Source organism: Pelobates fuscus, chromosome 4 (assembly GCF_036172605.1).
Source record: "Pelobates fuscus isolate aPelFus1 chromosome 4, aPelFus1.pri, whole genome shotgun sequence".
NCBI lineage: Eukaryota > Metazoa > Chordata > Amphibia > Anura > Pelobatidae > Pelobates > Pelobates fuscus.
In genome coordinates this window covers 338,791,381-338,814,296 of record NC_086320.1, presented here as the reverse complement: position 1 = coordinate 338,814,296, position 22,916 = coordinate 338,791,381, and the positions used below count along the sequence as shown (strand labels likewise).

General features: G+C 37.2%; 1 protein-coding gene across 1 annotated transcript in view; it reads left to right on the top strand.

Moving 5' to 3' along the window:
• Positions 1 to 22,916, top strand: part of AKAP9 (A-kinase anchoring protein 9) — a 227,508-nt gene that overhangs the window by 94,245 nt on the left and 110,347 nt on the right. Inside the window, exons 17-21 of the mRNA XM_063452457.1 lie at positions 2,488 to 2,850; positions 8,454 to 8,678; positions 11,444 to 11,575; positions 12,657 to 12,760; positions 17,597 to 17,790. Coding sequence (XP_063308527.1) covers positions 2,488 to 2,850; positions 8,454 to 8,678; positions 11,444 to 11,575; positions 12,657 to 12,760; positions 17,597 to 17,790 — 1,018 coding nt within the window. The remainder of the gene's footprint in view (positions 1 to 2,487; positions 2,851 to 8,453; positions 8,679 to 11,443; positions 11,576 to 12,656; positions 12,761 to 17,596; positions 17,791 to 22,916) is intronic.

The window sequence follows — 22,916 nt, the reverse complement described above, 5'->3', positions numbered from 1 at the left end:
ACCGAGATTCCACCACAATTTATTAGCTTGGCAATCAGGGTAATGGAGCATCCAACAAAATTGTTAAAGGCATTTGCTACATCTAAGGGAAGTTGCAGGGTTTGGTTATCCACTGACAGTGGGTGGGTGGGAGTGGATTGGGGGGAGTTTGTAATTTATTTATTACTTTCCACATGTTTCATGTTATTGTTCAGAATTTCACAGAAATATTGGGCCTTGGCCAATTTTGTATTAGAGTTGTTCAAATTACTTTATTCATAACAGTAGGCTTATGTGTTGACCCCACTCAGATACAACCTAACTTACCTGAATATCCTTTTAAAAATGACACCTTTTTTATTCAATATCCCCCAAACTAAGCTATCCTTTATGATCTAAGCATACGTTGGTTCTGCGTTAAATGCAATGATTTCTTCTAATGGTTTAATTTCACATTTCCCTTTTATAGACAGGGCATATCTCTATAAAACTATAAGTTACCCCAAATTACGTCACATTTACTCCTCATGCCAATTGAAGAGAAACCTTCTTCACACACATCTAATTACTCAGACAATCTTCTTTAATTACACACCTTAAAGGCAGAAATGTCCCTACTCCCACATTGACTGGGTTTTGAACAGCAACACCTACACTTATGTATCGTTATACAAAAAATTTACCTTACCAAGCCTATTGCATCTTATTCCAGAAGACTTGGCTTACATAGCACACATATTTCATTTTCCCACCATGTTTAGTGTGGCCACATTTTCATTATGCACTGGTTAAAGAAACCCCATTCCACAATGTGGAATTGAATTGGAATCCTTTACAAAACTACTTTGTTAAAAATAATTGGACATATATTCAAGAAATTCAAAAATATATAAATTTTTAAATTTTTTATGATTTATCAAAAGACGAATGCACATATTTTGTAATGCTTTCTGTCTGATACATATTAGCACACCAGTTTTAATTGCTTAAATGCAGTTTTCTGCTGTAAAACAAGTTAAACAAAAACAGCTACTTATGGCTACCTATCAAAATATATATATATATATCTGCAACTGATGTCCATGTAAACAAAGTAAGTAAAATATTGAGAATATTAGCTCCACACGGGTGAAATAATGAATGGAGAAATGGTTCAAACCTTCTTGATGATGATCTTACTGTTATCATTAACAATCTATTTGTAAAATAAAAGTGGGACTTCTAGTATAGAATAGTAAGGTCTTGGAAAACCTCAATTGCAAGCATCCTTGCCAATATTAGAGTCCTTCAGTACTTTAAGGTACACTCATTAGTACTCTGCGTATTTGACGCATGACCGCAAACATGTTTTTTTAATTGATTAGCCTTTACAAAGTCCTTACGTAAGCACGTGTAAGGCACACGTATTTAGTTCCTTCTACATTTCAAATGTAGAACTTTTCAGTGTGATCCCAAAGCAAGGTCACCTTCACTACTGCTGAGAACAGCAGATCTTCCTTTTGCTTTTCAGTTCTTTGTCTCTGTTTCTCGTTGTTGGCTTTGCTCCATTTTCCTCTAATGAGATTGTGACCAGTCAGATAAAAATTCTGACTCTGAGCTCTCAGATGTCTGTAGCTGCGAAGCAGATCCTGTTGCATTTTCTTACAGAAAGACAAAAGCTTAGAAAAGGCTTTATTTCAAGCAGTGGCTAATGTATCCGTTGCACTTTTAACACAGTGAGGTATTAGATTAGCCTCTGTTTAGTGAACCTTTAATCCTAGTTTCCCAACTTTCACCCAATAACAGACACACTTGTTGCTTTCTCATCCACCATCTTGATGCTCCTAGGTTGAGCGATTTTAGTTCGTTTTCCTCATGTCATTGCTTAGCTATATATTTTTTAAGTACTCATCAAAACAAACAGTTTGTCACCAAATCAAATCTGTCGTATTAAAAGGCATGTAGGAGTAGCACTTTGTAATGTTCTAATTTTTCCAAACAATGTTTTCATTGGTCACAAGATGCGTTTCTGATAGCTCCTGCTTGGTCATACATATCTACGTGACGGTGTAGAAGCTGTTTGACAAACACTGGGGTTCTCTGAGGCACTCGTAGTCTGCACCTACTTTAGCTGCTTGGCTTTCAAGTTGGACAGGAGTGATTGCATGAAATTGCTGGGAGCAGTAAATTAACATTGATAATGCAGAAGTGTAGATTATAGATTGTAAGTGAGACAAACGCGTAGGCAAGTTCCTAGTGCCAAAGAGAGCCTTTTGTTTTCTCAAATCGCTTCTAAATTATTTGATATAAACATGAGGGATGGCAACTGAAGACTCTCTGAGCTTTAGTTGGTTCTGGTGAGATGTAGGACTGATTGACTGTGTATAGATGTTAAATTGAAATTGGTTTGGCAGGTCACCTTTATAATAGACTATTCTAGTTAGAGTAAACTTTAGACTTCTACCTTGACTTATGTTTGCGTCTTTGTGTGACTTGCTTTTATTATATTTATGTGTTTTGATTCTTCAGGTTATTGTCGAGATGACCATAGGATTTGCTCAGAAGACTGAACTTGCAAGATTGGCTACATTAAAGAATGGTGAAAGTGAAATATCATGTGAATGTGCTGTGGAAAACAGTGACAAGCTACAGGTTAAACAGGATAATGACAACGATGATGGTAAAACAGAAAATCTGCAATCCGTAGAATTACCGGCATACGCACAGTCCGTAGAATCTCAGACCTTGGCAGCCAGTGATGTAAAGAATGGTGATACAGAAGTTCAATCTGTAATTGCAGAACAGACCAATGAGCAGAGCCCAATACACCAGGATGCCACAGCAACAACAGAAATGCTTCCCACAGAGAAAACAGTTGTTCTCAACGAACAGGTAAGCAGCAACACACAATCCATACATTTCTTTTTTTATTTTTCTTGGCAATAGTGTCCATCATTAATGGACAGGGAAACTTTTTATAATGCAATGGGCATAGAGAAACCTAACACACTGATGCCACAAGCTTGGCTAACCTACACATACTGTGAATTTGATTGGTTATGAATAACGCCAGTCAAACTGACAAGCTTAATAGCATCGTAAGTGTCTAAAGGAAACTATACTTGTTAATTCTATTTCTGCCACTATTTTTTTTTTATTCTATATTTGAAGGACAGGAAAATTTGCAATACCATGTGTCATGACACCACAAACATGTACAGAAATTCCCGTACTTTTAAGTAAGGAGAAAAATAAAATAAGGCAATCAAAAAAAAAAAAAAAAAGTTATAAAAACACTTTTCAAAGGATCTTTACAAAATAGTGTCGAGACAAGACTGACATAGGTACAAAAAAAGTGTATGTAGCTGTGATGTTTCTCACAGTGTATGCAACTATCATGATTGCTGCACATTTGTATAAGCGGAGCCCATCTTGCACTTGAAAGCAAGAGATCGGAACCTAAATATTTGTAAGTGTAGGGAAGGGGGTAGGGAGAGACAGGGGCACGCCACATGTGCCCAAACCGAAAACCTTCTCTTACAACTTATCTTGTAAAAGGTTCACCAACTCTTCCCACCTGGCCCAAACCTTCTGGCAAGTAACTTCACCACCCCTCACCACAGCCATGAGCTGATACATTAATTTATTATGTTCTATCACGGACTTGACTTCTCTGAGCGATGGGACATCCAAGTGGTTACGAGTGACTATCTGGCAGCCAAAGTGATTTAATCACAAAGTTTCTGCTCAAGTCTGGTCAGACCCTCCACTGATCTAAGAAGGACCATGGCTCCATCTCCATTGATCTTTGTAACATTTGATCTAATAGCCCTTTGAACTGATGCCAAAACCTACCCTGTCATGTTTCATTCAGCAGACAAAGAAAACATTAAAATTGCAAATGTTCAAAAAAGATAGGCCAGTTAAATATAGTCCAGGAAACTCGAGGTGTCATGTTATTGTCGCTCTGGGAGTGGAGTTAATGTGTACACATTGGATTCTTTTTTTTAAATCTGGTTTTCATTGAATATTCTATTCTATTCACTAGTTCCCAGGCAATTACTCACAAAATTATTTTGTGCAGATTATTTATTGCAGTGGTTTGTTTTCCCCAGAGCAATTGAGACCATCTTGATATTCTAAAAGGCATAATGAAGGGGTTTTGCTAAATTATATAATGTTAATTATATATACCTTTCAAGTATGGGTCACAGAGTCAATTTCAACAATGAAGAACTGGTGTTAGACTAATTCTCTGACAAACCAGAACCACTTGTGTAGATGATCTATTCTATTATTTTGGCAATGTTTTGTTCGCATTTGCATGTTAGCATCAGTGTTAATGCCCATTACTACAGACATTATTTTTTTGCAGAATAATCAAAAATAGTTATTTTAACCCCTTAAGGACACATGACGTGTGTGACATGTCATGATTCCATTTTATTCCAGAAGCTTGGTCCTTAAGGGGTTAAAGGTGTAGCTTGTCCAGGTGTTTATGTGGCATGGATTGATATAATCAATGACTATATATAATTCAATAAGGCGGGTTCAGGGATTTTAATTGTCATAAGAGATGTGACCTGTATGTACAGACATTGTTCAGTGATTGCTTTGTATAGAGATTGTGACAAGCATGTACAAGAAGCATTGAAAGGTATATAAAGAATTCGTAAAGGGTGGTGGCAAAGAATAAGTAAGCAACCAATGGCTTAAATATGTTTGTACTTTAATGCATGCTTTCCTTTGTCCTTGCATTAAGAAGTATTTAATTCTGCCTGTTTTATGGAACAACTGAACTTAAAACAGAACTGTCACCTTGCTGAAAATTTGATTGAGTAGCGTGGCATAGCCAGGGCTCACAAAACAGATTAGGAGGTGAACAGAAGTTCTGTGTCAGTTTCTCCTCTTCCGCTAACTATGTTTAATGACAGAAAATAGTCTCATTTATAACAATGATTGACAAGGAGTTGAGACAAAGGCGCCCACTTCCAGGATACACGTTGATTTCTGCATTTTATTTTTCAGACGTCACAAAACCTATTTGATGACTATATGGAATAAGTAAACCTAATATTAAAAATCACGGAAAGTGACTATTCCCCTTTAATTGTGCAAGTGGTCTTGAGAAAGCTGCCGAGTAGAGAGTTTGTTTCCTGAAACATTAATATCGGTAGTATAGTGGTCTCAATGCTCTTGAACTTCTAGTCATGGCTCCAATTATCTGTGGGTTGTGGGCACCTCGGTTTCGGTTGTTTCATAATAAATATTGGGAGCCTAGGAAAGAGGGCAAAACTGGGAAGAAACCGGGGGACCGAGGGGAGAGGAAAATACTAAATGCATTAGACTAATAAAACCAAAATCTACTCATGTTGAATCTAATTGTCCGTTAATGAATCCTGGGTACTATGTAGAGCAGGAAACACAACTTGGTGATACTGGGAGAGTGAGAAGAGAAGACAAGCCAAGCGAAAAGGAGTGAGAAAGGGTTGGAAGAGATTTGGAAAAGAGAATAATAAATAAGGCAGTTGAGGAAGACTGTATTCAAAACGTAAGCCCAAACCTTCTGGGGTTAAAATGTGCCTTCCTATTAAAAAAAAAAAAAAAAAAGACCTGTGCTTTTTCTTAACCTGTATAAAGACTCTCAATTTATATTTAGTGATTCAATTTTTCATAAGGCTTAGTTTTGTTTTTCTGATTTAGTGTAAGATAGTATTTTGGCAAAATATGAACTATGTTCAGCTATTAATTTCATCAGATACTCGTTCACCTCTTTTGAAAGACACCTGTACATTAACTTGGTTTTAGAAAGGATCTGCGTAACAGATGTTTATTGCTGTAGATCTTTACGAAGTCAGAAAAGCAGACATACATAAAGGCATCAAGATGTTTAGACTTATCCCGATCAAAATATTTCCTTTAAACAATCACCCAGTGGTCTTGCATAAATGCTGTCACATTCAATCAAAGAAAGTAAATTATACATACAATGAATAGATTATCGGATGAAAAGTCTGAATTGTGTTCAAATGTTGTTGGCACAAGAAAAGTCAAATATTTGTTCTGCTATTAAGGGATGGTTAAAAGGGTATTTCCACTGGAAAGCTCAGAGAATAGAGGCAAAGAGGTGCGTAAACCACAGCTATTCTGTAAGTAGAACATGTACTAATTATATTTAGTTTTTAAAAAGTCATAATTTAGTGCCAAAGCTTTGAAGCAAATACTGCTTATCTGCAAATGTTGGCTTTATAACATATGGCTCTTCTTAAATGCATCTCTTGCGTGAAAAAGACTACAGTGTAGGTAGAAATGAACTTATGAGCCACTTCATTATGCTGCGTTCATATTTTTATGTCTAATTTATCTGTTGTTTTTTAAGGCATTTTAAATCTCTGCCTGTTGGAAGGGGGTATTTACTTACTTGTTTTATTGAATATATTTTGCCGTTCATAGAACGCTAGAGGGCAGTTTTCCTATTTATAAGTGTTTTTTTATTCGCTTATTTAGAACCAAGACTATAAATGTATAATATATCTGTTGTGTGCAACTTTACAGAATGATAGTGTCCGATTTAAACAATTGCATGCATGTAGAGCTAGATTGACATTCCTATGGTGTCCCCTAACTGATTTTTTTTTTTTTTTAACTGTTAGACTGATACGTAGTAGTTTTAAGATTTTTGTTTTCCTCTATTAATTTATTGCATTCAATAATTTTTTGCTATTTTACTAAGTGATATGGAATGACCCTGTGTGTGCATATTTGTATGTATATATATATATATATATATATATATATATATATATATATATATATATATATATATATACACACACAGAGAGAGAGCCCTACCAAAAACTAATTATTTTGTGTTATTAAATCTTACAGACAAATGAGGATATTTTTATTTATATGATAAATGTTGTTTTACATATTAAGCTACACGTTCTTTATGTAGCTGCATTATGAATAGCTCACTGTATGCAGTTTTAGTGATTCCTGCCCTTTTTTCATGTAGATTCATGTTATGTATCTGGCATTAGCTCCTCATACTATACTTTAATTGTAATGTTTGCCCTACAGCTCTCTTGTCCGTTGGAATATAATATAAAGGGAACGAGTCTAATAATAGTAAAATAGCCTGTTCCCCACTGTCGGAGAACTCTATGTTGCATCTGGGAAGACAGTGCCACCACAGTAAACTACCGTATTTATTATTATTATTATTATTATTATTGGTATTTATATAGCGCCAACTAATTCCGCAGCGCTTATTTACTGTGAGTAGTAGCTTGGGGTGTGACCCACAAGTTAGAAACACCTGCATTGGCCAAGGCGTGTGTGTATTTTTATATAATATTTCAAATTGAAAGAGTAGAGAGAAAGAGGATGAGTAATTTAGTTTAAAATGAATATTTATGAATAAAGCTCACAGAAAATGGCATAGACTTCCAGTTCGTAAAGGAAATCTGTGGGTTTCTTATGTGCCCCAAATAAAAGAAAGCCTCCCCCCCTTCCCCCCCCCCCCCCGCCTTTTAGGCTCAACTTTATTTTCAACCTTATTTTTGTTTTGTTTTTTTGCCTTCCTTTCTTAATATTTTCTTTTTATATTGGGAAGGTTTCTCCCAGTAGTTGATAAATGTTTAAAATTATATCAGACATTTTATATTTGCATTTATGTTTAAAGTATTGTTTTACGTACTGTCTAATTAGAAATAATAATTATAAAATGATGTCACAAGGAATAATCCTCAGAGTCTAGGATAACAGTAACAGATTGGGCTGAAAAAGACATATTACCGGTCCTTAGAGAGTCAGGCTTTAGTATACAATAGAGGGGAAACGTAGTCAAATACAAGCCCAAGTCAGGATAACAGAGAGACAGTGAAAACAGAGAAGACAAAGTCAGGTAAACAGTATATCAATAGAACAGGTCAACAAATCGGAAAAGGCTTACAAAGAAAGTAAAGGTCAGGAACCAAGCCTAGGTCAAAACCAGGAATATCCCAAGGAACATATATGTAACAAGGAATGCATTAAAAGAGTACTGAGAACAGAAAACACGATGGGGCCACAGTAAACCGGGCCAGAAGAGTTTAAATAACGTTATGTGTGATTTGATTGGTCCTCATCATGCCTGCGATCCCAGAACGTGTGTGAACATGGACGCTGGACTGACGTGGACCAATTCCAGCCAGAAATGACACTGTGTCCCCTGTGTGTTTTTAAAAGCATGCTCCGAATGCGAGTAGCATCCTCAATGCTGGGATTCGGACCGTGTGAACAGTTATTTAGTTCTGCGTGCGGCCCACTCTGAAATTCTAGATCAGCTTGAGGACCAGCTAAGTATATTTACAAATAAATAATCAGCATGAAAAGCTTTTTAATTTAACACTACAGTAAATATATACATATAGGGAATTTTTACACTAGTATGTACTTGAGAATGCCATAGCATTGCTTTGGTGTATTGATATTGTATAACCAAATTGCAGGATTACAACCAGATGGTTGCAATGGGTGCAGAAAGTGCCAAGCTGAGACTATTGTATGAGGAGCGTGTTGAAGACATGAGACAAGAATTGGTGAGGCTTGAACAGGAACGTCAGCAGGCAATCGAGGCTCTGAGACTTGCTCACGCTGCACAGTTGGAGAGGCAAATGTACGACCAAGAGCAACTCCTCACAGAACTTCATACAGTTAGAGCACAGCTAGCTGATGTAAGTCGGTGTAGGCATTCATGATTTGATGTGAGAGTGGGACTGACACAATAAATAATTGATAAATGAGAAAGTACTGACATAATATGGTGGGTTTATATCAAATGTGAACCATTTGTTGTGAAATTGTGGCTGCATGATATTAGAAGATAAAATGTAATAGGTGTAAATTGTTTTTGTGCCTGTTTGTGGTTTATATTAAACTAGCTTTTTGAAATGTATATTTGTAGCAACTGTACAACTGCTTGGAGTCTTATGAGCTGTGAACCAATAGCAACGGAGTACTAATGCCCTTAAAGGGACACTATAGTCACCTGAACAACTTCAGCTTAATGAGGTTGTTCAGGTGAGAACGATAGCTCCCTGCAGCCTTTCTCATGTAAACACTGTATTTTCTGAGAAAATACAGTGTTTACATTGAAAGCTAGGAACACCTCCAGTTGCAGTCACTCAGAGTGAACCAGAGGGACTTCGGAGTTGATGGAGGCATAATATGCCTCCATCCACTCAGATCTGCTGTCAGCAAAGCACAGGGCAGCACTGTGCACAGCATCATGTGATTCAGTATCTCCTCCCTCTGCATGCAGACAGCTTTTTTCAAGCCACCTGGAAAGTGGGCAATCACTGCTGCATGCTGAGGTGTTACAGAGCTTTTCATTTAGTCCTATTTATTTTGGGTGCACTCAGGAAGGTGTGTTTTGGTAAGCCATTGAAAATTCAAACAATGCCATGGTTTCAAGAGAACCTTTTCCAAACATTTCCTAATTTTAAAGAAGCTAACTTTGGAGAATGAAAGACAGCTGGCAAAAAATAGGCACAATTGTTTTTTTTCCTTGAATCCGGGAACATTTGTTGAGGGAGTCCTGAAGGTGGTTCAGGAGGAAGATACAACGGGGGAAAAAAGGAAAAAGGTTTTTCTATTCATCCTGACCTTATGTCCATGTTGAAACATGACTGGAAGAATCCTGAATCATTTTTAACTTGCAGGAAGCTGAATCATGGGAAACACTTCCCAAAGTTTTGTGTGTCAATTGCACAGCTTCCAAAAAAAAAAAAAAAACACCTTGCGTATCATAGAAGCTGCTGGATTTAAAGGATCCTATTAATAAAGGACCAAAACTTTTTTTTTTTTTTTTTTTTAAATACCATACTGCAGGGAAACAAAATCCGATTCATACAAGACCAAGTACTCAATTCCTTTGTTCTTCTTATATCGGCCAGAAAAAAATAAAATTACCTGCCTTGCAAAACTATCAGGGCATTTCAGAAAGGACTCCTGGATTTGAAGAATCTAAATCAATATATTCATCATCAGAAGATGTGAAGGATGTGTATCTGTAAATACCCATTGATCAAACATCCAGAAGTACTTTTAAGATTCATTATAAGAAATGGCAGAGAAATGTAGCTCTCCCTTTCGTTCTTACATTCACCCCAAGAAACTCTCATTCTCAGGAATGACGTAAATCAGATCATCTTTTCATCAATTACCAAGGTTGCTCTAATGCCCTTCAAGCTTTCAAGTCTTCCATTGCTTGGTGGATTACAGAAGTTATTCAAGTAGCTTATGCTGTTCGAGGTTCAGTTCTTCCATCAGAAATTAAAGCTCATTTTACAAGAGCTGTAGCCACTTTATGGGCGGAGCAATGTCCACTCCAGAGGATATCTGCATGGCCCTCCCTTCATACTTTCATCAAGCACTACTGGTTAGATCTTGGCCTTAGTGGAAGATTCTGTTTGGTGTAAGGTGTTAGAAAAAGCCATGTACCCACCCTTCAGGGAGTTTCTTGCTATTTCCTTCGGGTACTGCCGCTGTACACAGTGAAATGCGGATATTACAAACCGCAGATTCTTTTCCCCGTAGTTTCAGCAGCAGTACAACTATACCCTCCCTTCTTTGAATACATTTCATACTTTATGTTCGTGTGATGTACTCTTTTGTATAACTGGGCTTCATCGGGTTACTGCAAATTTTTATAGAATAAAGGGGTGGGATTATTGTTTTAAATTCTATTTAGGAGGCTACTTGTCCCATTAGCTCGAATATCCCTTAAGTATTGCCTCTGATAATAAGGAAAAAAGAATTAAGTGCAAGTAAAATTTCAGGGTTTTTTTGGACATGCAACAGGTATCTTTCCATTTATTTTTCCACTAGTCAATCCTGCTAGTCTAAATGTGGCATATGTTTCTGAAATAGATATTTGGGTCATATTCATATTCCAAAATGTATTAATTGATATTTAGGTACGGTACATGTTTTTATGGAGGCCACTTAGCTCAAGATAGTTTCCAAACCGTTGACTGTAACTCAACTTACTGTTCTCATTCCGTAGCTAACCATAATATTAATAATTTGATTCTAAAATCACCAATATTTTCTGCAGTGTTATATAGTAGGATCACAAGATACACCAGCATATTTAAAACCATAAGTGTTTGTCTTACAGAGGTAGTCTAGTCCCTGTTCAATGATAGTTACAGTGTAAAGATAAGGGAATTTGAAACACCCGGGGTGTATTCGAATAGATCAGTGAGTTATGGTGAAAGAGTGTACAAGATTTAAACCAGAACAACCAAGCCTGGAGAAGAACAAAACTGGTTTTAAATCCAGCTGAACTCTGTAAATTCGAATTATAATTTTTTTGGTCAGTGTTCCGTTACTGCTAATCTCCTTTTTAGTGAATAGCTCCCTAATAGAAGTGTTGCTTGCTGTTGCTGCAGTGTTTCAGAATTGCTAGCAATTGACTGGATTGCATTTGTTTTAGAACGTGCTGGTGTTTAGTGAAAACCAGGACACAGAGAGGGAGAGAATGTTGTTGGAAACATTAAAGCAAACATGTCCGGAGACCAGAGGAAAACAAGATTTTACTCAGCAGGATAACAGCTCTCAGACAGAGGTAAGGTGGGATCTTTTGAAAATGACTGTGTTTAAAATGGCATGTTTGAAATGTCATCTGTCTTTTCAGTGATGCTGTAATTGACCTGCTCTAATTAGAACACAGCTTTTTTTTTTTAAAGAGCAGAATTAAATGTTGCCACCATGGTTGGTGGGAATCTAGAGTATAGGGCACTTGGCATTTGGATTAGGGGTTCATAGAATGAACCACCCCTCTGTTCCTGTACGTCCAGTTGTCTGGCTACAATTACTTGTCTGTTAGTCCACCCATTGTACAGCGCTACGGAATCTGATGGCGCTATATAAATAATAAAATAATAATAATAATAGGTTTAGAATGCATGGATGCTTATGTCTCGGGGACATTTGGGGATTAAGAAGTGGGACTAGGAGCTGCACTTACTGGCTACTTAAAATAGGGGTAACTGTATTCAAGATGTTGTGCCTGGCTGAGAGTGATGGGAATTCACTCCACAGCATCTCAAGTGTTTACCAGGTTTAAGGGGAACGCTGCTGCACTCACAGATTTGAAGTTACAAAACAGATGGCACTTGTGTCACCCCACTTAGTAATGGCACGCTTCCTTATTAATGTTTTTTTTTTTTTTTTTTTTTTTTTTTATCTAGTAAGATCTGCTGTGAAATGCAGTGAGTGCAGCTTCCAGCACCCTGTAATTAGTGGAAGTGCTAGTCCCTTCCTCCTCTATGGGTGTCAGGTTATGCTGGAGCTGTTCCCGAGGTCCAAGCATGGAGGGCGGGATTTAACTGTGTATTGTCAGCTGGTAGGAGTCCATGGTTACCATAGCATTGCCAGGAGTTGTCTTTCTAACTAGGAAACTACAGCAGTGTTACTGCATGACTGTGTTATTTACTTAGAATTAGACATTTGCACAGGGCCAGGGGTATTTGGGATAATTCCATTTTGAATTTCATTTGAGGCTTTCAATGTGAGAATGAACATTGCATTAATTGCTTCTATCTGGGATATGTTAGCCACACAGCTAGTTATATACTCATGTTAACTACAGTATGACAGGATTCCTGTCTCTTTTCTCTTATTTACCTTTGCAAAAACTCTCTCAGCATGAACCTGTCAAGGAGGTGGAGAACGAGGAAGAAATGCAGGAGGGTGGAGAAGAAAATGAGGAGAGTAGAGACTCCCTAGTGAGTGACCCCATCTGTGACAGGTATGCTGCATGCTTTCACTTCTTACCACAAGTCCTCTTGTAATGAGCACTTGGTATCCATTGCAAAGTGCCGTAAACACATTTTCTGCACAGAATCAAAGAATCCAGAGGATCATGGCAAATACTGGAGTATCCCTCCAGTACTGGGAACGAAACTAAAATAATGTGTTGTGTGCTGCATATTTGTGCAGACAGTTGTCTTTTTTTTTTAACTGTATGTTATTAACCATTTAGATATTATTGCAATAGATGTAAGTGGCTGAGGGAAAATAAATGGTTTTATGTACTCGTACAATAAAATATTTCAATTAGCAGCATTGCTGTGTGTATTTGGACATCATATAATGCACAACTTTGGCACCAAAGTGTTTACATTTTTTCTTAACAAGATATGTTGGGAAACAGAAAGGGAATAGAAAGCTTTAAAGTAAAGTTATGTTCTATCCTTCCATTTCCTATTTGTTGTCATTTTCGGCATTATAGAGGAAAATGAATTACATTTTCTTATTGATTTTAACCGTTGTTTACTATCTATGCCATTTGTGAGTTGGAAAACTTTTTTTATATATTTATATTTTTATTTTGGTTTAAATTCTGATACTTTTTAGAACCCAATATTATCACTGTTTAGTGAATAATGCCATAAACTGGGTGCTTAATTTGTATATACATGTGCAAATGATACATCAATCAGCGGACTTTGTTTTCTGTACACGTGGCTAATGACGTTTCACACTGCAAAGTTTAATGTTCCCTGGTTTATTTTAAGCATTGTTAACACATTGTTTAAATATGTTCTGAAATAAAGCATTTTTATGATGTGAGACATTATATACACAATATAAATAAGCTATCCTAAATTATATTTAATGATATTGGCTGTTCAAGTCCATGTTGGTTTTATAGGCATTCACTCATTCACCTTTTATTTTTAAATGTTCAGTATGTTTTAGGTTTATTTCATAAAGAGTAAAGAGTTTTGCAGGGTTATTCACTAAAGTGAGAATTCAAAGTGAATTTCAAATTTAAGGTCAAAATATCCAAACTGGAAAAAGTCAGCTATGCATCAGCTACTCTGACCTTAAAGCGGCTCCGTCACACCAAACTTACCTTTTCCCAACCTCTTCTCTTCCTCTCTTGGGATCTGTTCTTCTTTTCCTCATTTCTAAACTAGTTTTCTTTAAAACATAAGACTAAGTAGGGACTACTATATTTTATGTATTTTTCCAATGCTTGACTTTCTTTGACTCAAGGAGGAGTTTAAGCCGATTCCATTTACTGTGTCAAACTTTTCCCACAATACTCACTCTCCTTCGTTTTCTTTCCTTGCTTAATTTCGCCATTCCCAAACGTCCTGTCACTTAGACTTGGTAGCCGAGGAACTGACCGAATTTTGTATGAACAGAGAGTCGTAAGGCTCTAGATTTACACGTTAGAGCGCTCTGATTGGTGGGCCAACCAATCAGAGTGCTCTGAGTCAAATTGTACAGCGTGGGAAAGCTGTATCAGCCTTTCCTCCGCCCTACATAGCTCCTACTGCGCGGAGCCCTTGTCAGGTGTAGATGGAACATTTTATTTTGTCATTTTTCTAAATGGAATCACTGGCGGAATTACCGGGGTCGCAGGGGTCGCAGCTGCTACTAGGCCCATCACTCCAGGGGGCCCGGCGCCCTCCGCTATGTGTAGCGGCCCCGGCCTGCGCGGTAGAACCCGATGACAATGAATATCCAGGGAGCCAGGTCAGCGCTGCAGCGCTTTAACAGGTGACCAGGCCCCTGTGATGATGTCAGACTGAGCTGGGAGGAAGTGACTGCCCCGGTCTCTCCTCCCAGCAATTACCGAGCCAGTGCGGGAGGAGGAAGTAGGGGAGGGAGTCAGAGTAGTAACTCTGACTCCCATCAGCCTAAGCCACCACTGGACCCCAGGGAGGTTACCCTCCTGAGTTCTAAAAGGTAGGAAACAGGAGGGTGACTAAACCATTTTGCATGTGTGTCTCTGTATGTATGTGTGTGTGTTACTGTATGTATGTGTCTCTGTGTGTGTTACTGCATTTGTGTGTGTGTGTGTGTGCCTGTTTTTCTCTGTATCTGTATGTCTGCATATCTGTATGTCAGTGCGTGCCCTGTGTATCTGTATGTGTTTCACTGTTTGTATCTGTATGAGTGTCATTCTGTGTATTTGAAATTTGAATGTTTGTCCTTAAGTGTTTGTGCTTCTGTCTGTATGTGTGTCTGTGTATCTGTGTCTGTATTTGTGTCAGTGTTTGTATCTATAGGAGTGTCATTCTATGTATCCCAAAGTGTGTAATTATGTGTGTCTGTGTGTTAGTTTGTGTCTGCATTTGCGTGTGCGTATGTGTGTCTGTGTATCCGCATGTGTGTCCGTGTATGTATCTGTATGTTTTATATGGTGTGTATCTGCATGTACGTCAGTGTGTTGTTTGTATGAATGAAGTAGTTATGGTAGGGTGTGGAACTGCACTCTATCCCTTTAAGCAGTATGTAGCTGGGTGCAACTCAGACAGTCTCAGTACCAGAGACCAAAATGCTGAATAACAAACTAGAAGGAAAGTCGAGGCACTCCAAGGTACAAATCAGGCAATTTTATTGAACCCACTCCATCGCATTGCGATGGAGTGGGTTCAATAAAATTGCCTGATTTGTACCTTGGAGTGCCTCGACTTTCCTTCTAGTTTGTATGAATGAGACACATTGAGGGGCTCCCGTGGGGGGGGTTATGAGACCTATGAGGGGGGCCCAGGGCAATTTTCGCACTGGTGCCCTGTGTTTTCTAGTTATGCCTCTGGATGGAATCATTAGGGATTTGCGTCCTTCAACTTAGACATTTTAGACGGGTTGGATAACATTTCCAATTTGGTTATTTTGACCTAACATTTGCAATTTTCTTATCAGTTATCCGCATGGAACAATTTCCTTTCAATTCAGTTATTTAACTAGACCTATATAAATAACCTATCTTTTCTAAATATTATATTTGCCATGTTAATAGAAAATTTGCTATAATGTCTAACTAATCTCTAAAATATGATATAAATAAAAACATTTAAACACAAAAGCAGAATTACTCTAAAATTACAGTGAAAAATGGTATTGGTTAAAGGACCACTATAGTGCTGGCACTATAGTTCCCTAAGGGTGCCCCCACCCTCATGGCCCGCCGGACGGAAGGGAGAGGAAGGGGGTTAAACACTTACCTTTCTCCAGCGCTGGGGTCTCTCCTCCTCCTTCCGATGTCATCGGCTGAATGCGCACGTCCGGCAAGAGCCGCGCGCGCATTCAGTCAGTCCATAGGAAAGCATTCTCAATGCTTTCCTATGGACTCTGGCGTCTTCTCACTGTGAAAATCACATTTAGAAGCGCGGAAGCACCTCTAGCGGCTGTCAATGAGACAGCCACTAGAGGCTGGATTAACCCTAATGTAAACATAGCAGTTTCTGTGAAACTGCTATGTTTACAGTGCAGGGTTAACCCTAGATGGACCTGGCACCCCAGACCACTTCATTGAGCTGAAGTGGTCTGGGTGCCTATAGTGGTCCTTTAAATCAATCAAATTAAAATCTTATGCAACAAAAGTGTTTTACTTAAGTCATATTATAACAGTGCTCCCGAACATTATGAAATGCTTAGCAATTTCATTATCTTGGTTAGAAGCGTTTATTTAACTAGACACACCCTTGCACAGTAGTTTTTACAGTAATGCAAGAAACTAATCCACAGTAGACTTGTGCAAAAGTGAGTTTTGGCTGCTACGAATCAGTTAAATGTCTTTTAATCTGTGCTCGAACAAATCTATCCATCCGGAATTTACCTGTGGAGTCATATTCAATTAAAAAGGCTTGATGGGTAAATCCTGGAAGGATCAGAGTGCTTCAACTAATTAGAGGCACTGTGGATCAGTTTCTTTCACTTCTAATTTCGTCATATAAATGGGCTAGTAAGACGTAGTTAGTGGGAGGCCGGATATACATGTGGGGAAGACACCTAATGTGTTTCACCTTGTCTAAGCTGTACCACTTTAACTACATTTTCTTGATGAGAACGTTCATCTATGGTACAGTATGGCACAGGCTGCTATTGTTGGGATCTGCATCTGGATTCTGGATATATAGAGCTCTTATGTTACCTTTGTAACATATGCAATAAAGTTGTGGAGACTTATGTAATATAATAAATACAGTTAAAGTTCCTGGGTGCGCTATAAACTCCCCGTAAGCATCTTCTTCAGCAAGCTCTGCCCAGACCATCAAATAACCCAGCCAATTACAATACTTTCACATTTGTATGGGTGCCACAAGCATATTTAAGAGCAGGGGTTTCTGGGAGTGACTTTTTGATACCCCTGGCTTTTTTCCTCTAATTTCAAATCCTGCCTGCTCATTCTTGTACCAAATTTCAGAAAATAAAACAAGTGAGTGTGTATTCTTTCTTAAATTCATACACTGCTAGATGCTTTCTGAAATAAATGCAATCGTTTATCACTTTGTTTCCACCAAAACATTCAAAGAAATGGTCTCAGCCACTATTCATGAAAAAAAGTTGTGACCAAGGACAAGTGTGTTCCGATAAAGGGTTTATCCACATAAATTATTCCAGTGTGCAGCATAAATTCTGAAACCTCTTTGCTGAAAACTTACCATGAATGGTATTTGTTCTGTGGACCTCCTTTCCATTTAACACACCAGGAGTAATAAATGCTAATACAGCTTTAATGTTATGTATTTTATGATAAAACAGCAAAAATAATAAACACATAAAAAGTTAAATAAATGTGATTTGCTACATGAACTAAACTAAGGATGTATTGTTTGTTTATTAGGAACACCTTGAAAAGAGCAAATAAACATTTGTTAAAGATTCTTCTTGAAATTGCAAAGACAACTGGTGCCGTTGAGGAGACCATAGGGCGACATGTTGTTGGACTTCTTGACAAGTCAGGAAGACGCCAGTCTCTTTCTAAAGGGCTGGTTTGGAGCCCTGACCCAGTGTGTGCTGGGGATGTTCCTCTCACAGGTATGTTGTAGGTTTAGAAAGGCTGCAATACCAAATGTATTATGTTTGAATTAGTTCAAACTTTTCACTTGTGCCCATCGCACATATGCTATGCTTTTCAATAGCCAAAAAATGTAGGCTCCCAATCCAGTAAATATCCTTCATGTTGATCTATACAATATTTAAAGCCTCGGGACTTCATATAAAATTAGTAAATTGTCTATTTGCATAACTTTATACTCCAAAAAAGGTTGACTTTTTCTATTAAATGTCTATTTATACACAAATATAATTTAAAGTTTGAGTACAAGTTGTCTTTTTGTTATCAAGTCAAGTTATCCTTCTAAACAGTGCATGTGAATATTTATTAATTATGGAAAGCGGACAAAATATTATTCAAAGGATCATTGATGTAATTTTGCTAAAAACATATGTCTGAGAGAGTACACAGGCGGAATGTATGTGTAGAAATGGTGTGACTCCATTTAGTTTTCAAGCAGTGCGTATCTGCTCTGTTTAATTTCTGTAAATAAGGAATTTTCCTTGCCTTGTGACAAACACTCCTAGCTGACCAAACACAGGTGGGAAAGCTCAGCTTGGGACATCATTGCCTCCCCATCAAAGAAAAATTGTGTCAATTTATTTAATATATTTTCATTATAAACAGGAGCATGTGATTTTGCTTTGTTAAATGATGCATCCCGTAAAATAGAATATTAATCAAATAGAAAAAAAAAATCTTAGGAAGTAATGTAGAGGGTATTGCTTACAAATGCAGAATCAACTTTTTAAATATCTCAGTGCCCATTCTCTTCTAGTGGATCTGAGATAATTATAGTTTTCCCTTTGTGAAGAATAATTAGTTTTACAGGAAAACCCCATCTATAATGAATATTATTTTTTCGTAGTTGTAGTGTTATATCTTGGAATTTCTTCCTAGACATACGTGTGGCCGCTGATAGATCAGGGTATATAGAAAGTCCTGTAAATTTTTCATCATGGGGTCTCTGGTATCTAATTTTCTGTAACAACTTATCTTTTGTGAGGCAGTTCATAAATCGGACTATAACATCCCTAGGTTCGGAGGGGTTAATTCCCGTTGGTTTTGGTAACCTGTGCCATCTTTCAAAAGGATGGACTCCTTCATGTTGATTATCAAGAAATTGAACGATGGATTCTTTAAGATATTTTTCCAGATAATCATGATTAATGTCTTCTGGTATACCTTTTATACGGATATTATTTATTCTCGATCTATCCTCTATTTCTGTTAGTTTTTGTTCGAGAGTTAGTATTTTAGATTTCATTAAATTATTTTGTACCTGGAGCGTTTGAATTTCATCTTGTAATTTTATGAAGCTTTGATTTTGGTTTTCTAATTTCTCTTTTATTTCTATTACTTCATTTTTGAGTTCAGTTGATGTTACTTGGAGGTCTTGTTTAATCTTACAATATAGATTATCCAATGCTTCTATCATACTTTCTTGTGAGCATGTTTTTTGTGGTATTATACTTCCTGCTTCTGTATTGATTTGGAGCAGGGAATCCTCTGGTGTAATAGATAATCTTGGTTATTTTTAGTGGAGGATTATGTGATTTTGGGGAGTAGAAGGTATTTATAGTTTTTGGTTTGTCAGGTTTATCTGATTCCACATGTTTCTCTTTCTTGGGGGCCATTATCTTTTAGTTTTCAGTCCTCCTTTCAACTATTCTCTATTCCGTTTTTCTCTTTCTTTCTTTTTTTTTCCTCCTTTTTTTCTTTTCTTTCCCTTTTTTTCCTTTCTCTTCCTCCCTTCCTTTTCTATCCCTTTCCCTTTCCCCCCTTCTTCTCTCTCTCACTCTCCCCTCAGTCTTTCCCTGCCCTCCTCTCTCTTTCGTCTAGTTAGTCTTTTATTAGTCCACCTTCTCTTATATCTTTCGTGTCTTCTCTTTTCTTCCTTATACAACTGTAATTATATTATAAAGAGTATCTCTGATACAATATAAATTATAAACTACTCAGTACTTATTTTTATTCCGTTTTGTTTCAGAATTTATAAAGACAACCTTCTCTTTAGATCCAATAAGGTCTTACCTTAATCCATTTTTAGAGACCTTTTACTTCAACAGAGACTCAAATACGAATATCAACTCATACCTTAGGTTTGGTGTTGCAAGGCAACCTTCATTGATCGGTACCTGACGGCATTATGAAGATTGTTGACAGATGCCTCACATTAAACGCCGATGTTCCTCTGATTTAGTCTCCGATCGTGCCACAGGCATACCTTAGGTTTGGTGTTGCAAAAAGCAACGTTCGTCAATCGATACCTCTCGAGGTTATGAAATTGTTGTCGGACACCTCACATTGAAAACGCTGCTGCTCCTCTGATTTACTCTCCCTACACGCCACATCCACGCTCACGCAACTTATTACTTCCGGTTGACGTCCTACGTCATGCCGTCATAAAAAACAAAACAAAAAAAAAAACATTCTCAAAATATATGTATGCAGTCCCAGGTTATCTCTCTGGGACACATCACTCTTATGAGCTGAAAGGAATATAATTGTGTTCTCAATAGTACAAGGGGATCTTAAACTTGCACACAGGGCGCCTTCTACACACCCCTTGCCAGCACATCCCCCCACACACACCCACACACGATTTGTAGAATAGAATATTGTGAGGTCGTTAGTTCACCTTTCCTTTTTAATACTGCTTTTTAATACTGAGTTGAATCGTTCATTAACCTTAGTATACAAACTATTTGGTTTACGCTTACTTAAAGAGCACTCCCAACAGTAAAAATAAATATATATGTATTTTGTTAATGTTGGAGTATTCCTTTTTTATTTTAGATGTAGCCTCCCTCACCATTTAAAAAAAAATTCAAATTCTGAGCCTTGACTGTCTCGGTCTCCAGCCTGCTCCTTTCTAGGCGAGAAATATTGCTAATATCTGTCCAGTTCAATGCGTCTAGAGAAGTGCTTAGGATCTATGGTGCATACCCACCAATCTTTGTTCTCCACCAATCTGATCCTTTTCTTTGAAGCACTCGTTTCCTCTCTGAGGCGGTTTGCTTGATAGCAGGGAGGTCTTGCTAAGGTCTGTTCTAAAAGTACCAACGCACCTTGAAATTAGTTCTTTTTATAATATAAGCTGAGGAGGACATGCATATAACCCCTAAAGTGCGTCAGCAAAATAAAGTTGTTACAGGACTGACCTTTACTTTAACCTAAGCTCAGTCCCTCTGTCACTGTGACACAGCACACTGTTTCTTATATATGGCCTCTATATATTTTATATGGAGGGCAAAAACTGTATTTGTATGACAACTAAACTATATAAACTCGGTCACAAAGTTTAACCTGTGCAAATAGATTAGCAGGTTACAAATGGCACCTGTTTTGCAAAAAATGGTGATGTACCAAGAAGGGATAGAGGTCCAGGTAAACATTACATAGGAAGAAGTGTTTTTTTTTCCAAACCTTTACCTCCAAAGGTACACAGTAGTGTGTCTTTCTTCTGTCAGCAAAGTGTCCGTCATAAACATAATGTTCCTTCCTACTTAAACTAAACAGTTCAGATACGCACTGTTAGAGAACTATAGGGTGTTACACAGTTTTTACATTCCATCTATTTGTGTTATTTCACACAAGCACGTGATTAGAAAATGTTACTTGTGATTGATGTATTACATTTGTTTTTCTCCTTTGTGCTGTTGTGTTAACACATTTAATCTGATCAGTGTTACTTATTCCTCCTAAATCTAAGCTAAGTTAGTATTGTGAATATTTAATCGGTGTATCTTATATATATCACACATTACAATGGTGCCCATAATTGAATATATCAAAATTAATATCTGTATGAATGATATCTTCTGCAGCTACAGATAGACCATGCATTTGTAACATATTCTTATTTGTTGATATGAATTTGTTTTCGGAACATAATAAACTTGTTTTTGTAACGTAACAAGTTGCCCAGAGAGGCCATGTATTTTTAATATTTTCTGACTTGTTGAGATAAACTTTTTTTTTTTCCTCAGCATAACAAGTTGTTTCCCAGCACAAAACGTTTTCTCAATGTAACACTCAATTTCTTACATTTGTCTGACTAGATTTCAATCAGGAAGCATTACAATGAGAAATTACCACTCAACGTATATATTAATATAAAGTAGAAATCCCCTGCTATTTACCTAAGGATATATTGACTGCTATTGCCATTTAACTGCCAATCTCTCCTAAATATTGTAGTACTTTTTTTTTCTCATTTTTAACATACAGACATGTAGCAAGTTTTTTTTTTAATGAGTGTTTTGTAAACCTGATGTGTGTTACTACTGTACAAAACTCCATATTGTGTACAATGATACCACCAATGAATGCTTTTACACTGTTCAGTAAAGCTGCAGCTCCAGATACCATTTCAGTGTTTACGGTTAGAATTTTGAGAGATGGATTTGATGGGCGTATGTCTAATTTGGGGGCATTATAGCCTACCATTGGTGAAAGTAGACACTCCAGGGTATCTCATATGGTGTATATTGTGTCTTTACATATTGCATTGTTTTTTTTCCACTAGTTTCTGGTAAACAAAAAAAAACTATTTTGTGTTTTCACATACACATTACATTGTAACTGGGTTTTTTTTGTTTGTTTTTTTAAACTGATATGTTTCACTTAGATCAACCCCTTCCCCACAATTTATGCTCAGTAAACTCTTCTGAATAAAACAATACCTAAAATGTATGCCTTTGGCACTATCTTGTGATGGTACAGTGCTATATAAGAGACCTTACTATTACAGCGTTTCCTGTTAGAATTTGAATATATTAATTAGATGGGCTTATTCTGAGTTTTGGGCATTGTAGCAGTTTGACCGTTAAAATTACCACATAAATGCATATCATTAACAACACAATATAAGTCCAATATACCATAAGGCATATAAGACAAAGCAAGTCCCTCAAAAGAGATCAGGAATGAAAAAGAAAAAAATCTTTATTGCTATATTCTGAAACTAAAATATAAAGGGAAAATATAAAATATACTAGGCTGAATGCTGGGAGGACAATGACAAAGTTTAATGGGACAGCAGAGGGTCTCCATTGTGCACATAGGTAGTCCCTCCCTGGCGTCTCTGTGTCTGGGAGATAAT